Source organism: Mytilus trossulus, chromosome 1 (genome assembly GCF_036588685.1).
Source record: "Mytilus trossulus isolate FHL-02 chromosome 1, PNRI_Mtr1.1.1.hap1, whole genome shotgun sequence".
Classification (NCBI taxonomy): Eukaryota; Metazoa; Mollusca; class Bivalvia; order Mytilida; family Mytilidae; genus Mytilus; species Mytilus trossulus.
In genome coordinates, this window is record NC_086373.1 from 112,558,612 (window position 1) to 112,576,154 (window position 17,543).

The 17,543-nt window shown below is 33.2% G+C and overlaps 1 protein-coding gene across 1 annotated transcript; it reads right to left on the reverse strand.

The window, feature by feature from the left end:
• Nucleotides 1–7,057: 7,057 nt before the first annotated feature.
• LOC134706045 (uncharacterized) lies at nucleotides 7,058–9,787 on the reverse strand. Its single transcript, XM_063564757.1, has one exon. The coding sequence runs from the start codon at nucleotides 9,641–9,643 to the stop codon at nucleotides 7,058–7,060; it is 2,586 nt and encodes an 861-aa protein (XP_063420827.1). The 5' UTR covers nucleotides 9,644–9,787.
• Between the last annotated feature and the right edge of the window lie 7,756 nt (nucleotides 9,788–17,543).

The following is a 17,543-nucleotide window of genomic DNA, read 5'->3' on the forward strand; positions in this document are numbered from 1 at the left end:
CATGGGTCATCAAAGGACCATATCAAAGACGTAGATAACAACCTGTTAAGGCCTGTATAAATGACCGAAAACTTTCGAGACGGTCCGAGAATTTTATTCTGACTTCCGGCCGAGAGATATCGAGTGGCCCATAGACACATCCAAAACTCACCAATATATAAGCATGAACCCCTCAGGGGGTTCATGCCATTATAGAAAACTGTTGGTCTCATAGTGCCGAAAATGTAAACTGATCTTAAAAGAACTAATTATTGTCGCAATAGTTGTAAGCACATATTAACCAGCTTGTTTTATCGATAAGTCAATAATCAATTAAACAAACATGTATCTAATGAGATGTCAGCAAAACAGTCATTAACGGTATTGAAATTTGTTAAACATGTGACAAGTTATATTGGTTTTAAAAAGAATAATATTCAGGAGGATTTTGTTCTTTTCAATGGGAAATATTGCTTTTATTAATAAATTTTGTATAATTAATGATTTTTTGTATACAGTGCAAATATCAAATTTGATTTTAAAAGCTCTTGTTCATAATGATGTAAAAATCAAATCGTTTTTATTCCGTGTTACCAATGAACCAGCAGTAACCAAAAAGCTATAAGTTGTCGTTTTTATTATTGATTAACGTATAACATTTTTTGGAATTCCACATCCGAATTTGTAAACTGTTCAGTTTATACATTAAAATACATAAATTAGTAAATGATGTTGAAATTTTTGTACTATAACATGATCTATCGTTATGTTTCTCTCACAATACAACGAACAGAAAAACGTCGTCTATATCTTTGTTCCTCTCTCTTACTCTCAATAGAAACAGAACTTCTATGATGAAGAAACTAAACCTTTCCATTTCGGGCATGTCAGATTTGCTGTAAATGCTTTTGTTTTTGAGATATAAGCCAAAAACTGCATTTTACCCCTATGTGGTATTTTTAGCCCTTTAACTCATACTCTCCTGAACAATGAAGGTTTATCCCACAGTCCTGTTACTCATATTTTCCCGAATAATTGAGGTTGTTATAGCACAGTCATTTACCTTAAATTTAACTGACTCATTGGGGTTTCCACAAATCCATTGAACTGATATTCAACTGACTCAATGACGTTGCCCAATACAGACTTTAACCAATATGAAATGACTCAATGAGAGTTATCTCTTAGTTGTTTAACTAATATTCAACTTTCAAATTGAAGTTTACCACCATCCTTTTAACTTATATTCAACTGATAGTTTGAGCTTTACACGACAGCTATTTAAATCATATTCAACTGACTTATAAAAATTTAAATCATGCTCCTTTAACTCATATTCAATTCACTCATTGAAGTTTTACCCGAAACCATTTAATTCAGTTTTAACTGACTCGTTAAAGATTAACCTACACATCTTTACTAATTTTCAACTGACATATTAAATTACCCACAGCCCTTTAAATTATATCCAATTTACACATTGAAGAATACCCATCAGCCCTTTTACTCATATTCAACTGACATATTGTTGTTAATCCACATCCCATTAGATCATATTTAATTCATTATAATTGACTCATTAAATTTAACCTACAGCCCTTTAACTTACCTCAACTTGATTACCTTTTAACTGACAAATTGAAGTTACCCTGTCGTCCCTTCAACTTATATTTGACTGTCTCATTGAAATTTAATAAACAGCTATTTAACGCATATTCAACTGACTCATTAAAGTGTTACACGAAACTCTTTAACTCTTTTTTAACTGTCTCTTAAAAATTTACCCCAAATCCCATAAATTTATATTCAACTGATTTATTCAAGTGTAACCCACAACCCTTTAACTCATATTTATCTGACTCGTTAAAGTTTATCCCACAGCTCTTTAACTCATCTTTATCTGACTAAATGTTTATCCCACAACCCTTTAACTCATACTTATCTGACTTTTTAAAGTTTATCCCACAACCCTTTAACTCATATTTATCTGACTTGTTAAAGTTTATCCCACAACCCTTTAACTCATACTTATCTGACTTGTTAAAGTTTATCCCACAACCCTTTAACTCATACTTATCTGACTTGTTAAAGTTTATCCCACAACCCTTTAACTCATACTTATCTGACTTGTTAAAGTTTATCCCACAACCCTTTAATTCATATTTATCTGACTCAATGTTTATCCCACAACCCTTTAACTCATATTAATCTGACTCGTTAAAGTTCATCCCACAACCCTTTAACTCATATTTATCTGACTCGTTAAAGTTTATTCCTCAGCCCGTTAACTCATATTTTATATCTGACTCGTTAAAGTTTATCCCACAACCCTGTATCTCATATATATCTGACTCGTTAAAGTTTATCTCACAACCCTTTAACTTATATTTATCTGACTCGTTAAATTTTATCCCGCAACCCTGTATCTCATTTTTATCTGACTCGTTAAAGTTTATCCCACAACCCTTTAACTTATATTTATCTGACTCGTTAAAGTTTATCCCACAGCTCTTTAACCCATATTTATCTGACTCGTTGAAGTTAACCCGTAGCCCTTTAACTCTTCAAAGTTTATCCTACATCCCTTTAACTCACACTTATCTGACTTGTTAAAGTTTATCCCACAACCCTTTAACTCATATTTTTCTGACTCGTTAAAGTTTATCCCACAACCCTTTAACTGATATTTATCTGACTCGTTAAGGTTTACCCCACAGCCCGTTAACTCATATTCAACTGACTCATAGGAATTTACCCAACATACCTTTGTTCAATCATTAATGAAAGTGAAATAGAAAAATAATGCTTTGCTTTTAGCAGCCTACATGGTTCAGTTTTGTCAAAATAAGCTAAGAAATTTTGAGGATGAATTATTCACTTGCAAGTGAATAATTCGACCACATTGAAGCCGTATTCATGTACACTTCAACTCAACCCCTTAGATAGAGATAGATAACACATGAATGTAAAGTTATTTAAAGGAACAGAATGTCAACATTGAAAGTGAAACAAAGGTAAATCTTTGAATGACTGACTCGATCTACAAATAACTTGGCTTTCTTATAAAGTAAAAACGATCGATTATAAACATATATTTTCAATTTATACTATGAAATTAAACAGACCTAGAAAAATCCAATTGCACAAGTTCTCTTAATCTTTATCTAAATGTATGTTTACATCGCTTACATGGTCAAAACTAAACTACACACACATCGAAGCTACATATTATCGAGCCCATGTCCTGTAATTTGTTCAGTCTAGACTTTTATCAATTTGGATAAATGATTTACATTGATATAAATATGATAATTTGAGTCAAATAATTGACCATGAATTTGACAACTAGTGCCCCTTTAACTCATATTTAACTGACTCTTTGAAGTTTTCCCCACAGCCCTTTAATTCCCTTGTGCAATTATTTGATTACACGAACGGTATACACGAAAGGAAGTTGTGAAGATATTGAAATAGACGATTAATAATAATAACGAACATTTTAAGAGTGCCCTTTATAAAAATTGATAATAACTCTGCTACATGTTTATAAGAACAGAATAGTATCGTGAGATATGAGGATAACAAACCAATGATTTATTTGGGATATACAAATTCTTCTTGGCTTTAGTGTATCAAAACAATGTACTTTAGTATTGAGATAAGTCATATACAGATTTACCAATTATTGTATATATCGAAACAATTTCATAGATGCATCAGCATAAAAAGTCATCTGCCATTAAATATGTGCAATCATATGCAGATTCCATTAAGTACTCTAGCGTTGTCTGAAAATGACTTTCACTGATTACAGAAAAAATAAATAAATAGCCTAGTAAATATGACATAACTATGTAAATGGTAAGGGATATGTAGTTTTAAAACGCTCAAATTACTACGTCAGAAGTACATAATTAAGGACCATTTTATATTACATTACCATTTTATATTTTGTTTATTTCCTCAGACCCGCCATGTTTAGTGTTTGTATTTAAGGAGAGTAACGAAGTGATTTAAGGCGAGACTTAGTTTGTCAGTCACCAATATATTGTTGAAATTTCTTCAGACTTCTTTTTTCTTTATTTCAAATGATAATAAAATAAAAGGAAAATGCAAACATGCTTCATTCTGAGTCATTTATCCATGTAATAACACTTTTAAGGGCTGAGGATACGTTTTTTTTAAGAAAAAAAATCTAGTAGTGGTAGCAAGTATGTTTTTTCTCACAACAATGTTTTATGCTTGTACGAATGATGAATAATGCCCAATAGGCGAAGGGACAATCGGTCCGACAGAACGTTGTTCGTCCAATAGTATATACAAGTTTGAAATATCGAAGAATGCCCAGTAAGCGAGTGGACAAGTTTTCCACAGAACATTGTTCGTCCAGTAGTATTTACATGTAAGAAAAAACTAGGTGATATCATGTGACAGGGGCGGATCCAGCCATTTAACATACGACATCAATATCAAAGAATACCTTTAAAAATTTAGGGAGGAAAAGAGAGGCGAAAGATACCACATTTCATTATGTTTGAATATTATTTTTGGGGATACCACGGCTTTTTTTGTGTTGCCTATAAAATTTCTTTTTTATCATCTTGATAAACAGACGTCGTATGATCGCCAATGAGACAACAGGGCCGTAACTACCTATGAGGCAGGGGAACTGCCTCCCCTGAATTTTCTACACCATTTTTTTTTTTTAATAAAATGAAATATTGACAAAATGTCGCGAAGAACTTGAATTTATATTATAAACAACAAAAGTTTACAGTTTTAACAGTGTTATCATGATACGTGATATATCTGTCTTTTTCCGGATTTTTTATCAAAATTCAACCGTTTCAGTATAGTTTAATTTTTTTTTTCGCCGTCCGTCTGTTAATCCGTCTGTTTTTCGTATTCGTACGAGAACACAAATGAATCTTTGCTTTCAACAATTTTGAATAAAACTTAACTTTTCACATTTATTTAGGGGCTCAATTAAGCAGAGGAAGTTCCCTTTGTATTGTGAATCTTTTATGATATCGGAAATTCATTACCGATTGAATCAGCTGTTGGATCGGTTTTGTATACCCTATACGCTCATATCTATTATAAGGCATGAATGAATACAATATATATAGTATTGCCGATAGCCCAGCAAGCATAGTGGACAACGGAATTTATTAATTTATTTACATACATGTATCTCAATAAATATATATATATATATAAACATTGGAAAACAACAATAACCACAATGACTCCTAATAGCAAAAAACCTTGAAATATCCTGTTAGGTACAACTTAGCTAGAAAAAGTAAACCTTGTACCAACGAGAGCTAAAATATAGCCGACATGAATGTAAACATGTAACTAAATACATACATAAATAACTCGATCATCAACGACCTCGCCAGCCAGGAACAACCAAACAAAACCCATTAATGGGGTAAACTGGAAACCTGGGTCCGACCTCATGCGACAAGTCATCTCACGAGACATACTCAGACGAATATATTGTTTTGAAAAATATATACAAATGCATGTATCAAATTATATACATAATTTTACTGGAACTTGAATGTTGCCCTGTCTGCGGCGGGCTAGAAAGTGATAATATCAGGGAAAAAATTTCCCGCTATAAAATTAGTCACGTGTCTTATACCTAGTGACTTAAACTTATAAAATTACTACGCTAGTACCGTATATACAATAATTTCTCCCTATACTACGAAACGTGAGAAATTATACGTATACCCTATACGCTCATATCTATTATAAGGCATGAATGAATACAATATATATAGTATTGCCGATAGCCCAGCAAGCATAGAAATACCAAAGAAAGGGTGGAGTGTAGTAAAAATAATAGATATATATATCAAAGACCCAATTTTTGTGAGACTGAAATTCTCTTTTCTAAAGTATCTTCGATATAACCATCTTTGGAAAAATCTGTCTTCCACCTCCCATGTCGCTTTATGCATCTTTCATTTACATTAGACTTAGCAGCTGCAGTTGCACCACCCGATCGTAAAGAATGAAGACCAAGATTTAGACTTGGGGCTACCAGCTTAAGTCTCTTTACAATGTTTTCTTTAGCTGCAGTGTAGCTAATAGATTTATTTTTATATATAAGTTTGGCTACGCCTTTGGATCTAAATATAGGTTTAAATATGAATTGTTCAGATCAGCTAAAGACAAATATCTTAAATACATGTTAACTGGACAAGCGATAGAAATACCTTTAGAAATAAGAATTTCATTCCCGTGTCTGTATTGATCCGTTTTGCTATGAGAAATAAAAAGTTTTAAATGATCTTCGAAAATACTAACATCTTTGCATCTTAATTTACTAATCTCATCGAACCTAAGAAAACCCGAATAAGACAACAAAATCATAGTGAGATCCCTAACTATAAGTAAATCTGAACTATCTGTGTACATAGAGCATAAATCAATCAACATGTCATTGTTAACTGGATCCTTTTTGTTTACAGGCCTTCCATTACGTCTTTTGGCGGATTCTAAAAGATATTTTACAAATGAATTTTCTGTCGGATCATTAAAACCGTTAATATCATGGGCCCATTTGATTGAATATACAGCTGAATTTACAACACTTGGAGAACATTGTTCATCTATCAATTTTGTAATGTAAAGAGCTATATGAATAGGCTCGGCAGGCAATTCATTTAAACTGTTTTCGATTGCGAATTTCTTCCATCTATTAAAACTTGAATAGTACTTTTTACAGGTATTCTCACTTCTCGAATCAACAAGGAATGTAGTCATCTTTCCAGCTAAGTTGTAAATGTTACAGTTCTCTGAAACTCCACTCTCTACTAAAGCAGCTTCAACGTTTCGTCTAAGGTTCACGCCTGCAAATAACAATTGTATTATTAAAAAACTATTCTCAAAGCTAGCATTCTAAATTTCATTGGCAACTTTGCGAAAACTCCGTTTTTGCCTGCTCCTTTTACTATCACCCTTTTTCCCGACAAATATTCTATGTCTTGTATATAATGTGCTATACCTTTTGATGTGAAAATCAATGGCCAAAAAGGAGCCGATTTCCATTCAGGAATAACTAAGGTACATGCAGCTTGTCATGCTGAATTGTTTGTAAAACCATAGGAACAAGAGATGGTGGTGGAACTAACCAATTTGTGTCTTTATCCCAATTTTGAGAGAATGCGTCTATGCCTTCTGAACCTGGACACCAATGCTTTGAGTTGAAACGTGTGCATTGTGTATTATAATGTGTAGCGAACCTGTCAATGTTATATGGTCCCCATGTACCATTGAAATAATTAAACAATTCGCCATGAATACCCCAATCATCGTTATCAGTGTTTCTGCTCAATTTGTCTGCATATTGATTGTCTGCCCTTGGTAGCCATTTAGAGTTTAAAGTAATGTTCTTTTCTGAACAAATATTGTGAATATCTACTGCTATGTTTTGCAGTATGCTTTTCTTACTGCCGACCTTTAGTATGTGTGGAACGTTTTTATTGTCCGAATTAATGCTAACCGACTTGTTATCTAAACTAAATTTACTTTCATAAGTACATAATACTCTTCTTGCGCATTCTAATTCGCGCCATGTTGAACTTTCCAACTTTTCATCACTTGTCCAATTACCTGACATTTCACTGTTGTCGACACAAGTAACAACGCTAAACTGAGTGGATAAATAACCACCGAAGCCTACATCTGAGGCGTCACAAAAAATGTCAAAATCTGACACAAAATCATGATCAACTCTGCAAAGGTCAACACCCTGCTCATTTAATTTTCTGAGCGAGCTTTCCCAGAATAAAATTTCTGTAAGAGCATCTGGGTTCATCTTTACAGGAGCATCCCAACTTGCTCGTCCCATGATACAATCATACAAGTATCTGGTGTGCAATCTCACCTTGTCACCAATAACAATCATCATGGAAATGATTTGACCCAAAATACTGGCTAAAAATCTAGCACTGAATAACAATCTACCGTTTGTAGCTTCTCTGCATAATATGCGAATACTATTTTCGGCTTTCTCAATCCTTTTTTCCTTAATAAAAACTCTACCTATTATGGTATCCCATGTGTAACCTAACCAATCCATACTCTGACTAGGTAACCAATGACATTTTTCATGAGCTATTAAAAATCCTAATCTTTCGAGTGTATTCTTAACTTCAAAACTACTATTCATACAATTTTCAAAATCATTGTCCCCTCCGAGACCGTCATCTAAAAACATGATGACACGTTTACCTTCTGCCCTCATGTGTTTGACCACTTCTCTTAGCACTTTGGTAAATATATACCCGGCTGTTGCAATACCAAATGGCAATACATTAAACACAAAATAACGCATAATGCCGTCGAAAACAAATGCAAAACCAAGAAAAGACCTGTGTATTTCTGTGATCTCAATATGGTGATATGCCGATTTCAAATCATAGCTAAATAGAAAATCACCCTTTTTAAAAAGGTCTCGTGCGTTTTCTGTATCTTCGTACTTAAATCTAAATTTAAATAGATGTGGGTTCAAATGCCGACAATCTAAAACCAGCCTAGGTTTGTTCTTATTGTAAGCAACTGTAAGAGGGTTTACAACAAACGGTCTTTCTTTTACTTCTGAAATATATTTTTTCTCTATTAATTTTCTTATTTCATCTTTAACAAATTTTGGATTATCAAGTGAAGATCTGTTATTCTTCAACAATTCTGATTTTGGTTCTGTCTTGAAAGGTATCTTGTATCCGTTTTCGATAACATCCAAAATATGTGTATTGCTTGTAATTGATTTCCATTCAGGTAATTTAGATTTTAACTGACCAACAGGTGAGAAAATACCTGAAGGCTGACCAACCGTGACATTTAACGGCGATTTAAAACTGACCTTATTATTGCAATAAACTGTCATGTGACCATCAGTTTCTATTGAACTATGTTCAGTATCATTTAAATTTGAACAAATACTATTAGTCAAGATTGGCAAATTAAATAAAGTTTTAAAAGTACTTATCTTCTTCTTATCCGGACAATTGTCCGTCCAATGGCCTCTCAATCCACAGTTGAAGCACCTGCCAGGTTTCCAAGAAGGGTTGATATTCTCTGTCTTCTCTCTTGTGAATGGTGCTTTTCTTGGGACAATTTTCTTAGATTTCTCTGCTTTCTGTTTTCTTTCTGCTCTGTTTTGTGCCCTGATTATTTTCTTCTCATCTTCCGAATCGTCGGCGATAGGATTTGTCACATATTCACTCACAACCTTCCAACCCAGTTCCGAGGAATCTGCCAGTTTTTGTCTTTCTTTAACTAATTCCATACCTTCTACTATCTTTGCTTTAGCTGTTTGTACGGAATCGACGCTCAAATCTGGCCCTTCTAAGTTCACGTCTGCTTCTTTCAGCTTGGAAAGTACCCTGCATTCATGTTTAAACTGGTTCTCATTGCCTTTTCTCTTGAATGAGTAATTGTCGGTAACGGTCTGCTCGATTTTGTACATTTGAGACTGTGAAATGTCCTGTTGAGATTGTCTTATGTTGGATTGGAAAGACGATAATCTGGAATCCATGATAGAAGAAATGCTATTCAATATGTCTTGTTGAAGGTTAGAAACGGCATTCCTCACTTCATGCGAAATGGCGTCTTTAATTGAACTAGATATTCCGGTGTCCATACTTGAATGTTGCCCTGTCTGCGGCGGGCTAGAAAGTGATAATATCAGGGAAAAAATTTCCCGCTATAAAATTAGTCACGTGTCTTATACCTAGTGACTTAAACTTATAAAATTACTACGCTAGTACCGTATATACAATAATTTCTCCCTATACTACGAAACGTGAGAAATTAAACTTAACGTCTCCCAAACGTACAAGAACATTATGGTCCATGGCTTTGTAGTTAAACACACCCATTCATTGTAGCAGGGACTTTCTATACTAATAGAAAGTCCGTGTTCCTGGTTGTTGTTATATACCTGTCTGTTTAGCTTACAACAATATTGAAATTTAAGGTCCTCGATAAAAAAAATATCTTGCGTTCTATGATCTTGCTTTATACATTTTTTTTAACCTTACCAGTTTGATTTCTAACAAAATTATCTTTCAATACAGATAATAATTCTTTGCATAAATATTGCTTCCAGGACCCAGTAATATTGATGTGTTTCGTAAATTAAGGAAATCGAAGGAAAACAGGTTTTTATACCATTTTACTGAGAGAGCAAAAAATCGGCGGTCACAAAGGATTCAATGTTGATAATTATAGGTCAAAGTACTGCCTTCAAGACGCAACCTTGGCTCACCCCGTACAGCAATCTAAGGCTTAGACAGCTTGTTTTTGCATATAAATTGGTTCCAGGTTCAAGCAATACTTATGTTTCTTAAAGTAAGGAAATCGAAGGAAAACAGGTAATTTTTAGCCATTTTACCGAGAGAAAAAAAATCGCCGATTAAGGCCCCCAAACCCCAGCCTCCCCTGAATTCGAACCCTAGTTACGGCCCTGGACAACTATTATATGTATAAAACAGTCAAAATGACGAAAATGTAGGAATAGAATATACTTTGTAACTCATACACAAGTAGTAAGGACGTTGTGTTCCTAAAACGCTGACATTCGAGGTGTATGCTCAGATCAGTTATTTAGCAGTAAATGTCCTCGACTGGTACTTATTGTTTAAAAAGTCCTCGACTGGTACTCATTGTTTAAAATGTTCTCGACTGGTACTCATTGTTTAAATGTCCTCGAATGGTACTCATTGTTTAAAAAACCAGAGAATACAATGTATAAAAAGTGGGGGTTGGATTACGTAAGCATCAAAAAACAATCACACACAATATCATATATATGTTACATGATAATCAAACTTCTCATAATTAATTCATATTAATGCATTAAGTAAATGAGTATTGTATTTTGCTATTGATTGTTCGTGGTAGTGAATTTCCGGTTAACGTTTTACCAGGTAATGTGATATTTCTTTGTGAAATACGAGGTAAAAATGAGTCATTGATGATTTTGGTTATTTCAAAGCAACAACTTTTGCTAAAAACAAAAATAAAGGAAACAAGAATAAGAGCGATAAAACAGGAAGTTGATATCAACAAGGATGCATAAATACTCGTTACAGCAGAGACTAAACACAAACCATTGGTAAACTACGTACGATCACCCGAATCTGTGTCGTTATATATTTCTTACAAGAACGCGATTCAACTACTAGATTAATGAAAATATTTCTCATCCACTTTTTTTTGAGAGTGTTTATAAATTGTCCTTCAAATATAGATTAAGAAATCATCTTACAACAGAAGAACGAATAAGCCAACGACGACGAACAACACACACTTGATAATTTTTTGTATCATTTTCAAAATCTACTACTGGTTAGGATACGGTATTTTATATGTAACAGTTGATATTGAAAAATGTCCTGTCTTCCTCACGAATGTAGACACATTTCCCATGTGTAGACAGTTCCGTGCTTTTGACACATTATGGGACGTCACAAATTGATGGTATTTGGAAATACGCAAATAGGATATGCTGCAAGATAATGCATGGTTACACCACGTTGTCATCTATTATTTATCCTGTTTTTATCGAACGTTCCGAGGCATTTTATTTCAATATTTTCAAGTGTTTCCGTGGGGTTGAAATGTGTTTTATTTTGGTCTTTATGCATGTTATCAATATAAACTTTGGAATAACATGCAGATATACTAACACCATATATGGGCAGTCATATGGAATCGTTTTGGGGGCGTAGACAAAATAGAAAACTCACTTGATAACTCCTTTACCAATTTAGTCAAATTTGATATAATTAGCAACCTTACTATATATTTAGTTAAAAAAATCATAGAAGTTCCATCGGGAGAATAGATGGCTATATCGATTTATATGTACATAGGTCGACACTTTGACCAATTGACATAATTATATCATATATCATTTTATCCTGCAATCAGCCAACTATTTTACAAATTAAAGGTACACAAATACAATTTGCATTGTACAAATAAAGTCTCCATCTACCCTTCTTCATGGAACGCCGTAGCTGTCTTATGTGTCTTCTTCTTCCTTAGTTAGCAACCGGTAATGTGTATATTCCTTGTTGCGTCACAGTTAATTTTTGGGTCAACTTCGCAGTCCGCGTTTAAATTAATTTGAAGTCGATTTAATTTTAAGATCAGTGACAATATTTTGGATTTTAACAACTTATGTTTCAAGTGCCCGGTGTAAATTGCAGGATAAAAACAATATATGTACCTTGAAGGAAAACTTTCAGTTATTTGTACTCGCTACGAAACTGGAGAAAAGCTCGGCGAGACTAGCTTTTCGTCCTGTTTCTAGAGCTCATACGAATAAATTAATATATTTCCAACGATGTACATATATTGTTATTGTTGCGCCACTGATGAGTATTTGTAGTCGAAACACGTAAATATGAAATTTTGATCCAGGTATCTATGATGAGTTCAAATACAACCACTGAGCCGATGCCACTGCTGGTGGAGATTTATTTCCCCGAGGGTATCACCAGCCCAGTAGTCAGCACTTGTGTGTTGACTTTAATTATCATTGATATGTTCATAATAATACAAAATTTTGATTTTTTGAAATACTTAGGCTTTTCTACCTCAGGAATAGATAACCTTAGCTGTCAGTGGCGGATCCAGAACTTTTCATAAGGGGGGGGGGGGGGCCCTCTGGTTGACCTAAGGGGGGGCCCTCCAGTCATGCTTCAGTGATTCCCTATATAATCAACCAAATTTTTCCCACGAAAGGGGGGACCGGGCCCCCAGCCCCTCCCTGGATCCGCCTATGGCTGTATTTGGCAAAACTTTTAGGAATTTTTGGTCTTCAATACTCTTCCACTTCGTATTTTATTTGGCCTTTTAAACATTTTTTTATTCGAGTGTCACTGATGAGTCTTTTGTAGACGAAACGCGCGTCTGGCGTAAATATAAAATGTTGATCTTAGTATCTATGATGAGTTTATTTGAATATCTTTATTGCTGAAGAATATCCTGGATAAATAATTTGTGTTATCAACAAATACAACACACTAGCTAACACCCTAGAAGATTAAAGTTATATTTGGTTTGATAGTCTGTTAACATGGTAAATCTTTGTGCTGCATGTGTTTAGATATGGAGTACAACATGAGTCTCGTTTTCACATGAGTCTGACTTGCATATCTCACATAAACGTCTTTAGTTAGGAAATCCTAGATAGCGTCCCTGTTCGATTTCTGGCGGGAACACTCCGCATCTTAGTCGAGAAATCAACAAATAAACAGTTTCACACACGGTTGCACTGTGTGTTAAGAGGAAGTCAAGTGCTTATGAGTTCGCAATTTTGGGTATTTCCTCTAGACTCTAATTCACATAATAGTTATCAAAGGTACCAGGCTTATATTTATATACGCCAGACGCGCGTTTTTTTCTACATAAACGACTCATCAGGGACGCTCAGACCAAAAAAGTTTGAAAGCCAAAACAAGTACAAAGATGAAGAGCATTGAGGACCCAAAATTTCAAAAAGTTATGCCAAATACGGCTAAGGTAATCTATACCTGAGAAAATCCTTAGTATTTCGAATAGTTAATGTATCAGGTATAAAAGATGATGATCGCTATCTACTTAATATATCATTTATTCTCGCAAATACATTTTCTGTGTTCAAATAGGACATGGCGATACACATTTTTTAAATGATTTTTATCAAAGACAACAGAACTAATTTCTGATTATAATTGTTAAACAATCATTTACAACAATTATTGATAAGAACGGAAAAACAATGTTACTGACCTACCGAACAAAAAATAAATGGCGATCTAGTTTATTTCGAACGATTATGTTCTATAAAAGTTTGATGAAGACCAGAGTAATTATCTAAAAAATATTATCCGAAAACAAATAACATGCCGAAACTTTAGTCTACTTACTACTGTTGCGACCTTGACCTTTGACCCAGTAAGCTAAAACTCAATCCTGATCTTTTCACCCGAAGTTGCGGTTGGTTAATGTCGGATTTTTTTGTCTCCAAACCTACATACGTCATTGAAGAAAATATCGTTTTACTAAAGTACCACTGGTATTTAATAAATGCTTTTGTAAAGTAAACTCATTGATTGGACAGAAAAAAGACTATAATACTGTTATCTTCACATGAGGAGTTTTACAATACCGTAACCATACCAATAATGTATTTGATGATACGAGATTTCCCAAGAGGCAAATTATAAAAAATATAATAGGAGACAAATCATGATAGCGTTTAGGGACTAATAATTTAGCCAAGGCACATTTTATGAATTCTATGAAATTGTCAGTAAATAATCAAAAAATGATATCACAACAATTCCGCGAACAATGTAAATAATGATAATTAAAATAGAGAACTCATCGTAAACAGTATCCTTCTGAGAAAAGCAGCGTACACGAATTATGGTTCCGAAGAAAGCAGCGTACATAGAACATACTTCTGAGGAAAGCAGCGTACATAAAGTACCCTTCTGCATAAAGCAGCGTACACGGTAGTTACTTCTGGAGAAATCAGCTTACATGAACTTTCCATTGATATCGCCAGAAAATATTTTTTCTCTCGAAACAAGCCATTATATGCAATATCTATTTGCAAAACAGATATTTACTTTAAATGGTTATGGTATGAAATAAAAAAAAAACAATATAAAAATTAATAGTTAAGATATCTTCTGATGCAACAAACCTTTTCATTAAGTTTTATCTACATGATACCAATCGTCCTCTGTATAAAAATAATACCACATATTTCTAGAATTTTTATTCATTGTGTTCGAGTTGGCTCTAGTCTGAGCAGTTGGCAAAACATATTCAAGGAGTACCACAAGTGTCTATTCGTGGTCCTATACTTTTTCAAAATCTTTATGAATGATAAAGTACGGAAACGTATTAGCGCCAAACTTTTTTTTTAATTTTTCTTCCTCTGTTTGCGTTATAACACAAACCTTTGCGTTACAACGCAAACCTTTGCGTTATAACGCAAAACAATTTGCTTATAACGCAAACCTTAGCGATATTACGCAAACCTTGGCGTTATAACGCAAATTCTTGATTTCAATTGTTCATTAAGTTTTGTATATATGTCCGTCTGTCATTTATTTCGGATGTGATTTACTAGTAGATAAAAAAAGAAACATACATACAAGGCCAAATCATTATAATAAATATGCATAGGAATAATGGAATACTTGAAGTGCAGTTATACATAAATTAAGACTGATTTGTGCATCAGAAAAGTATATCATTTAACAAGAAAATAGATATAATTTAGTATATAGTCATATTTAAATTGAAAGATAAAAAATAATGTCATACAATTGTGAAACCTCCAATTCAAATAGACAAAATGATCTTTCGGTTTTTTTTTAAATCTCAGAATATGTATAAGATTCTTTGATAGAAAGTCATTGAATTTTCATCTCAATATAATGAAGTATTTTTAAGATGCTTGGGTAGCAATTTGAATAGAGAGAACATAATTTTATTAATAAAACATCTTCATTCTATACATTTATTGCCAAAGGGTAGCTTGTTTGAATCCACCCTACTTTACACAGTTAAAGGTTTGCGTTATATCGCAAAGGTTTGCGTTAACGCCAAAATTTGCGTTATAACGCAAACCTTTTGCGTTTAACGCAAACATAGGAAGAAAAATAAAAAAAAAGAATGTGTGGCGGTAATACGCTTCCGTAAAAAAAGACTTGACAAATACTTAAACAAACTTGGAAAACTAACAATATATCACTCCTTTATTATGTAATTATTTAATTTCTTTTTTTTTAATTTTTGCTCATTGTCCTGGCATTTCTGCAGTGAGGCCAACACTACAAAAATTGAAAAAGTACAAGAAAGAGCACTTCGCTTCATTTACTCGGAACACAATAGCACATATAAAGACTTACTTTTGAAATAAAAAAATGCCATCACCATGGCAATAGAGGTCTTTAGAATGGTCAATCATGAAAATCCAGTATACCTCCATGATCTTATAAATATTAAAAAAACCAAAATATTCTTTCAGATACCAAAATTTAGCTGAAACACTTGACGTAAGAACAACAAGGTATTGCTTGAAATTTTTAAGATATTCTGTTGCCAAACTATGGAATGAGTTGCCGAACCACTTTAGAACTGAAACATTTTTTATTCAATTCAAGAGTCTAATAAACTCACGGAATGGCAACTCATGCCATTGCAATGCATGTGCTTAGTTTTATGTTATGTTTTATGTTACAGCTTTAAACATAATAGTGCTGCTTGTTGCTAAGCTTTTTTATAATTTGTGGTTGCTGTGCTTTAGTTTTTATGTTGATTTTTAGCTTATTGCTTATGTATATGTATAGTATATAGTATTTAAACTAGTGCAGCCTTAATGTGCATGAAATGTATGTTCTATGGCTTTTATGTTTTAATATTTGTTTTGTGTATGATTATTATGTAAATGTATGTATTTGTCGGTTATAAAAGTTCAGAGAGCTTATGTTTATTTGTTATGTAACATGCCGACTATAAATAAAGCTTTGAATTGAATTGAATCCACAGTCCTATTTAAGTGTATTACTATTCATAGTTAATAAAAAATGAAAGCAGATTGCAAATATTTATACGAAATCATAATCTCTGGAACTAAAGTAGAGCTTGATCTTCTTGTCAAGCTACCAGAATATTTGATAGGGTTTGTACATTTCAATTTTTATATTTTATTGATTTGTTCCTCCTGCTATCTTTGTCCTTTGAAAATAAAATATTTAACCTTTTAACCTGATAATTTAAAGATGCGAAAGAACATCATTTTATAAGATGACAAGAAAAGTATCATCAACCTAGAATGGACTTACACGACACACATCAAAATTTCAAACTCAAAATTATAAAGTTTAAAAGACCATCTATTATGTTTATTTTTTTATAACCTTTAAAGAATAGAAAATAGTTAAATCTATCATATTTTACTTCCGGTATCATAATCATATAATTGAATCCGCCATACAAAATGATTTAAGCAATACTTTGAAACTTCCTCCATCATATTAGGGTCCCGCAGACATCCTAGATTAATCGCCTCCATTTAAAAACACTTTAAGCTGTGTTATAGCTGTACTATGACAGTCATGATGAAGTATAATGGATTCCAGTTAGCAGAGGAAATATAGAGGATAATTCATTATTGTCTGTGAGGGTGTTTATATGTACCATAGTGTAGTTGTTGTAGTTTGAAATAAATGTCCACTTATTTGTTACAATAAGATAACAAGCGGATATCTACATCTCATTAGTCGTAGAAAACAGGACAACTTTAGCCATGATGTAAAAAAAAAAACAAAAAAAAAACCACTGAACACTGTAATGATTCCCACCAAAAAGGTGAGTTAGTTTAATTGAATAGAACGGTCTGTTGACAGGTCATATCGTTTGTATGTTTTCATTCAAGAGATGGATTTATAAGAGAATTTTCGAACTTGTTTCTGAATCCAATGTTTGACTGTTGTGTAAGTTTGTACTACTTCATTGTTATAATATTT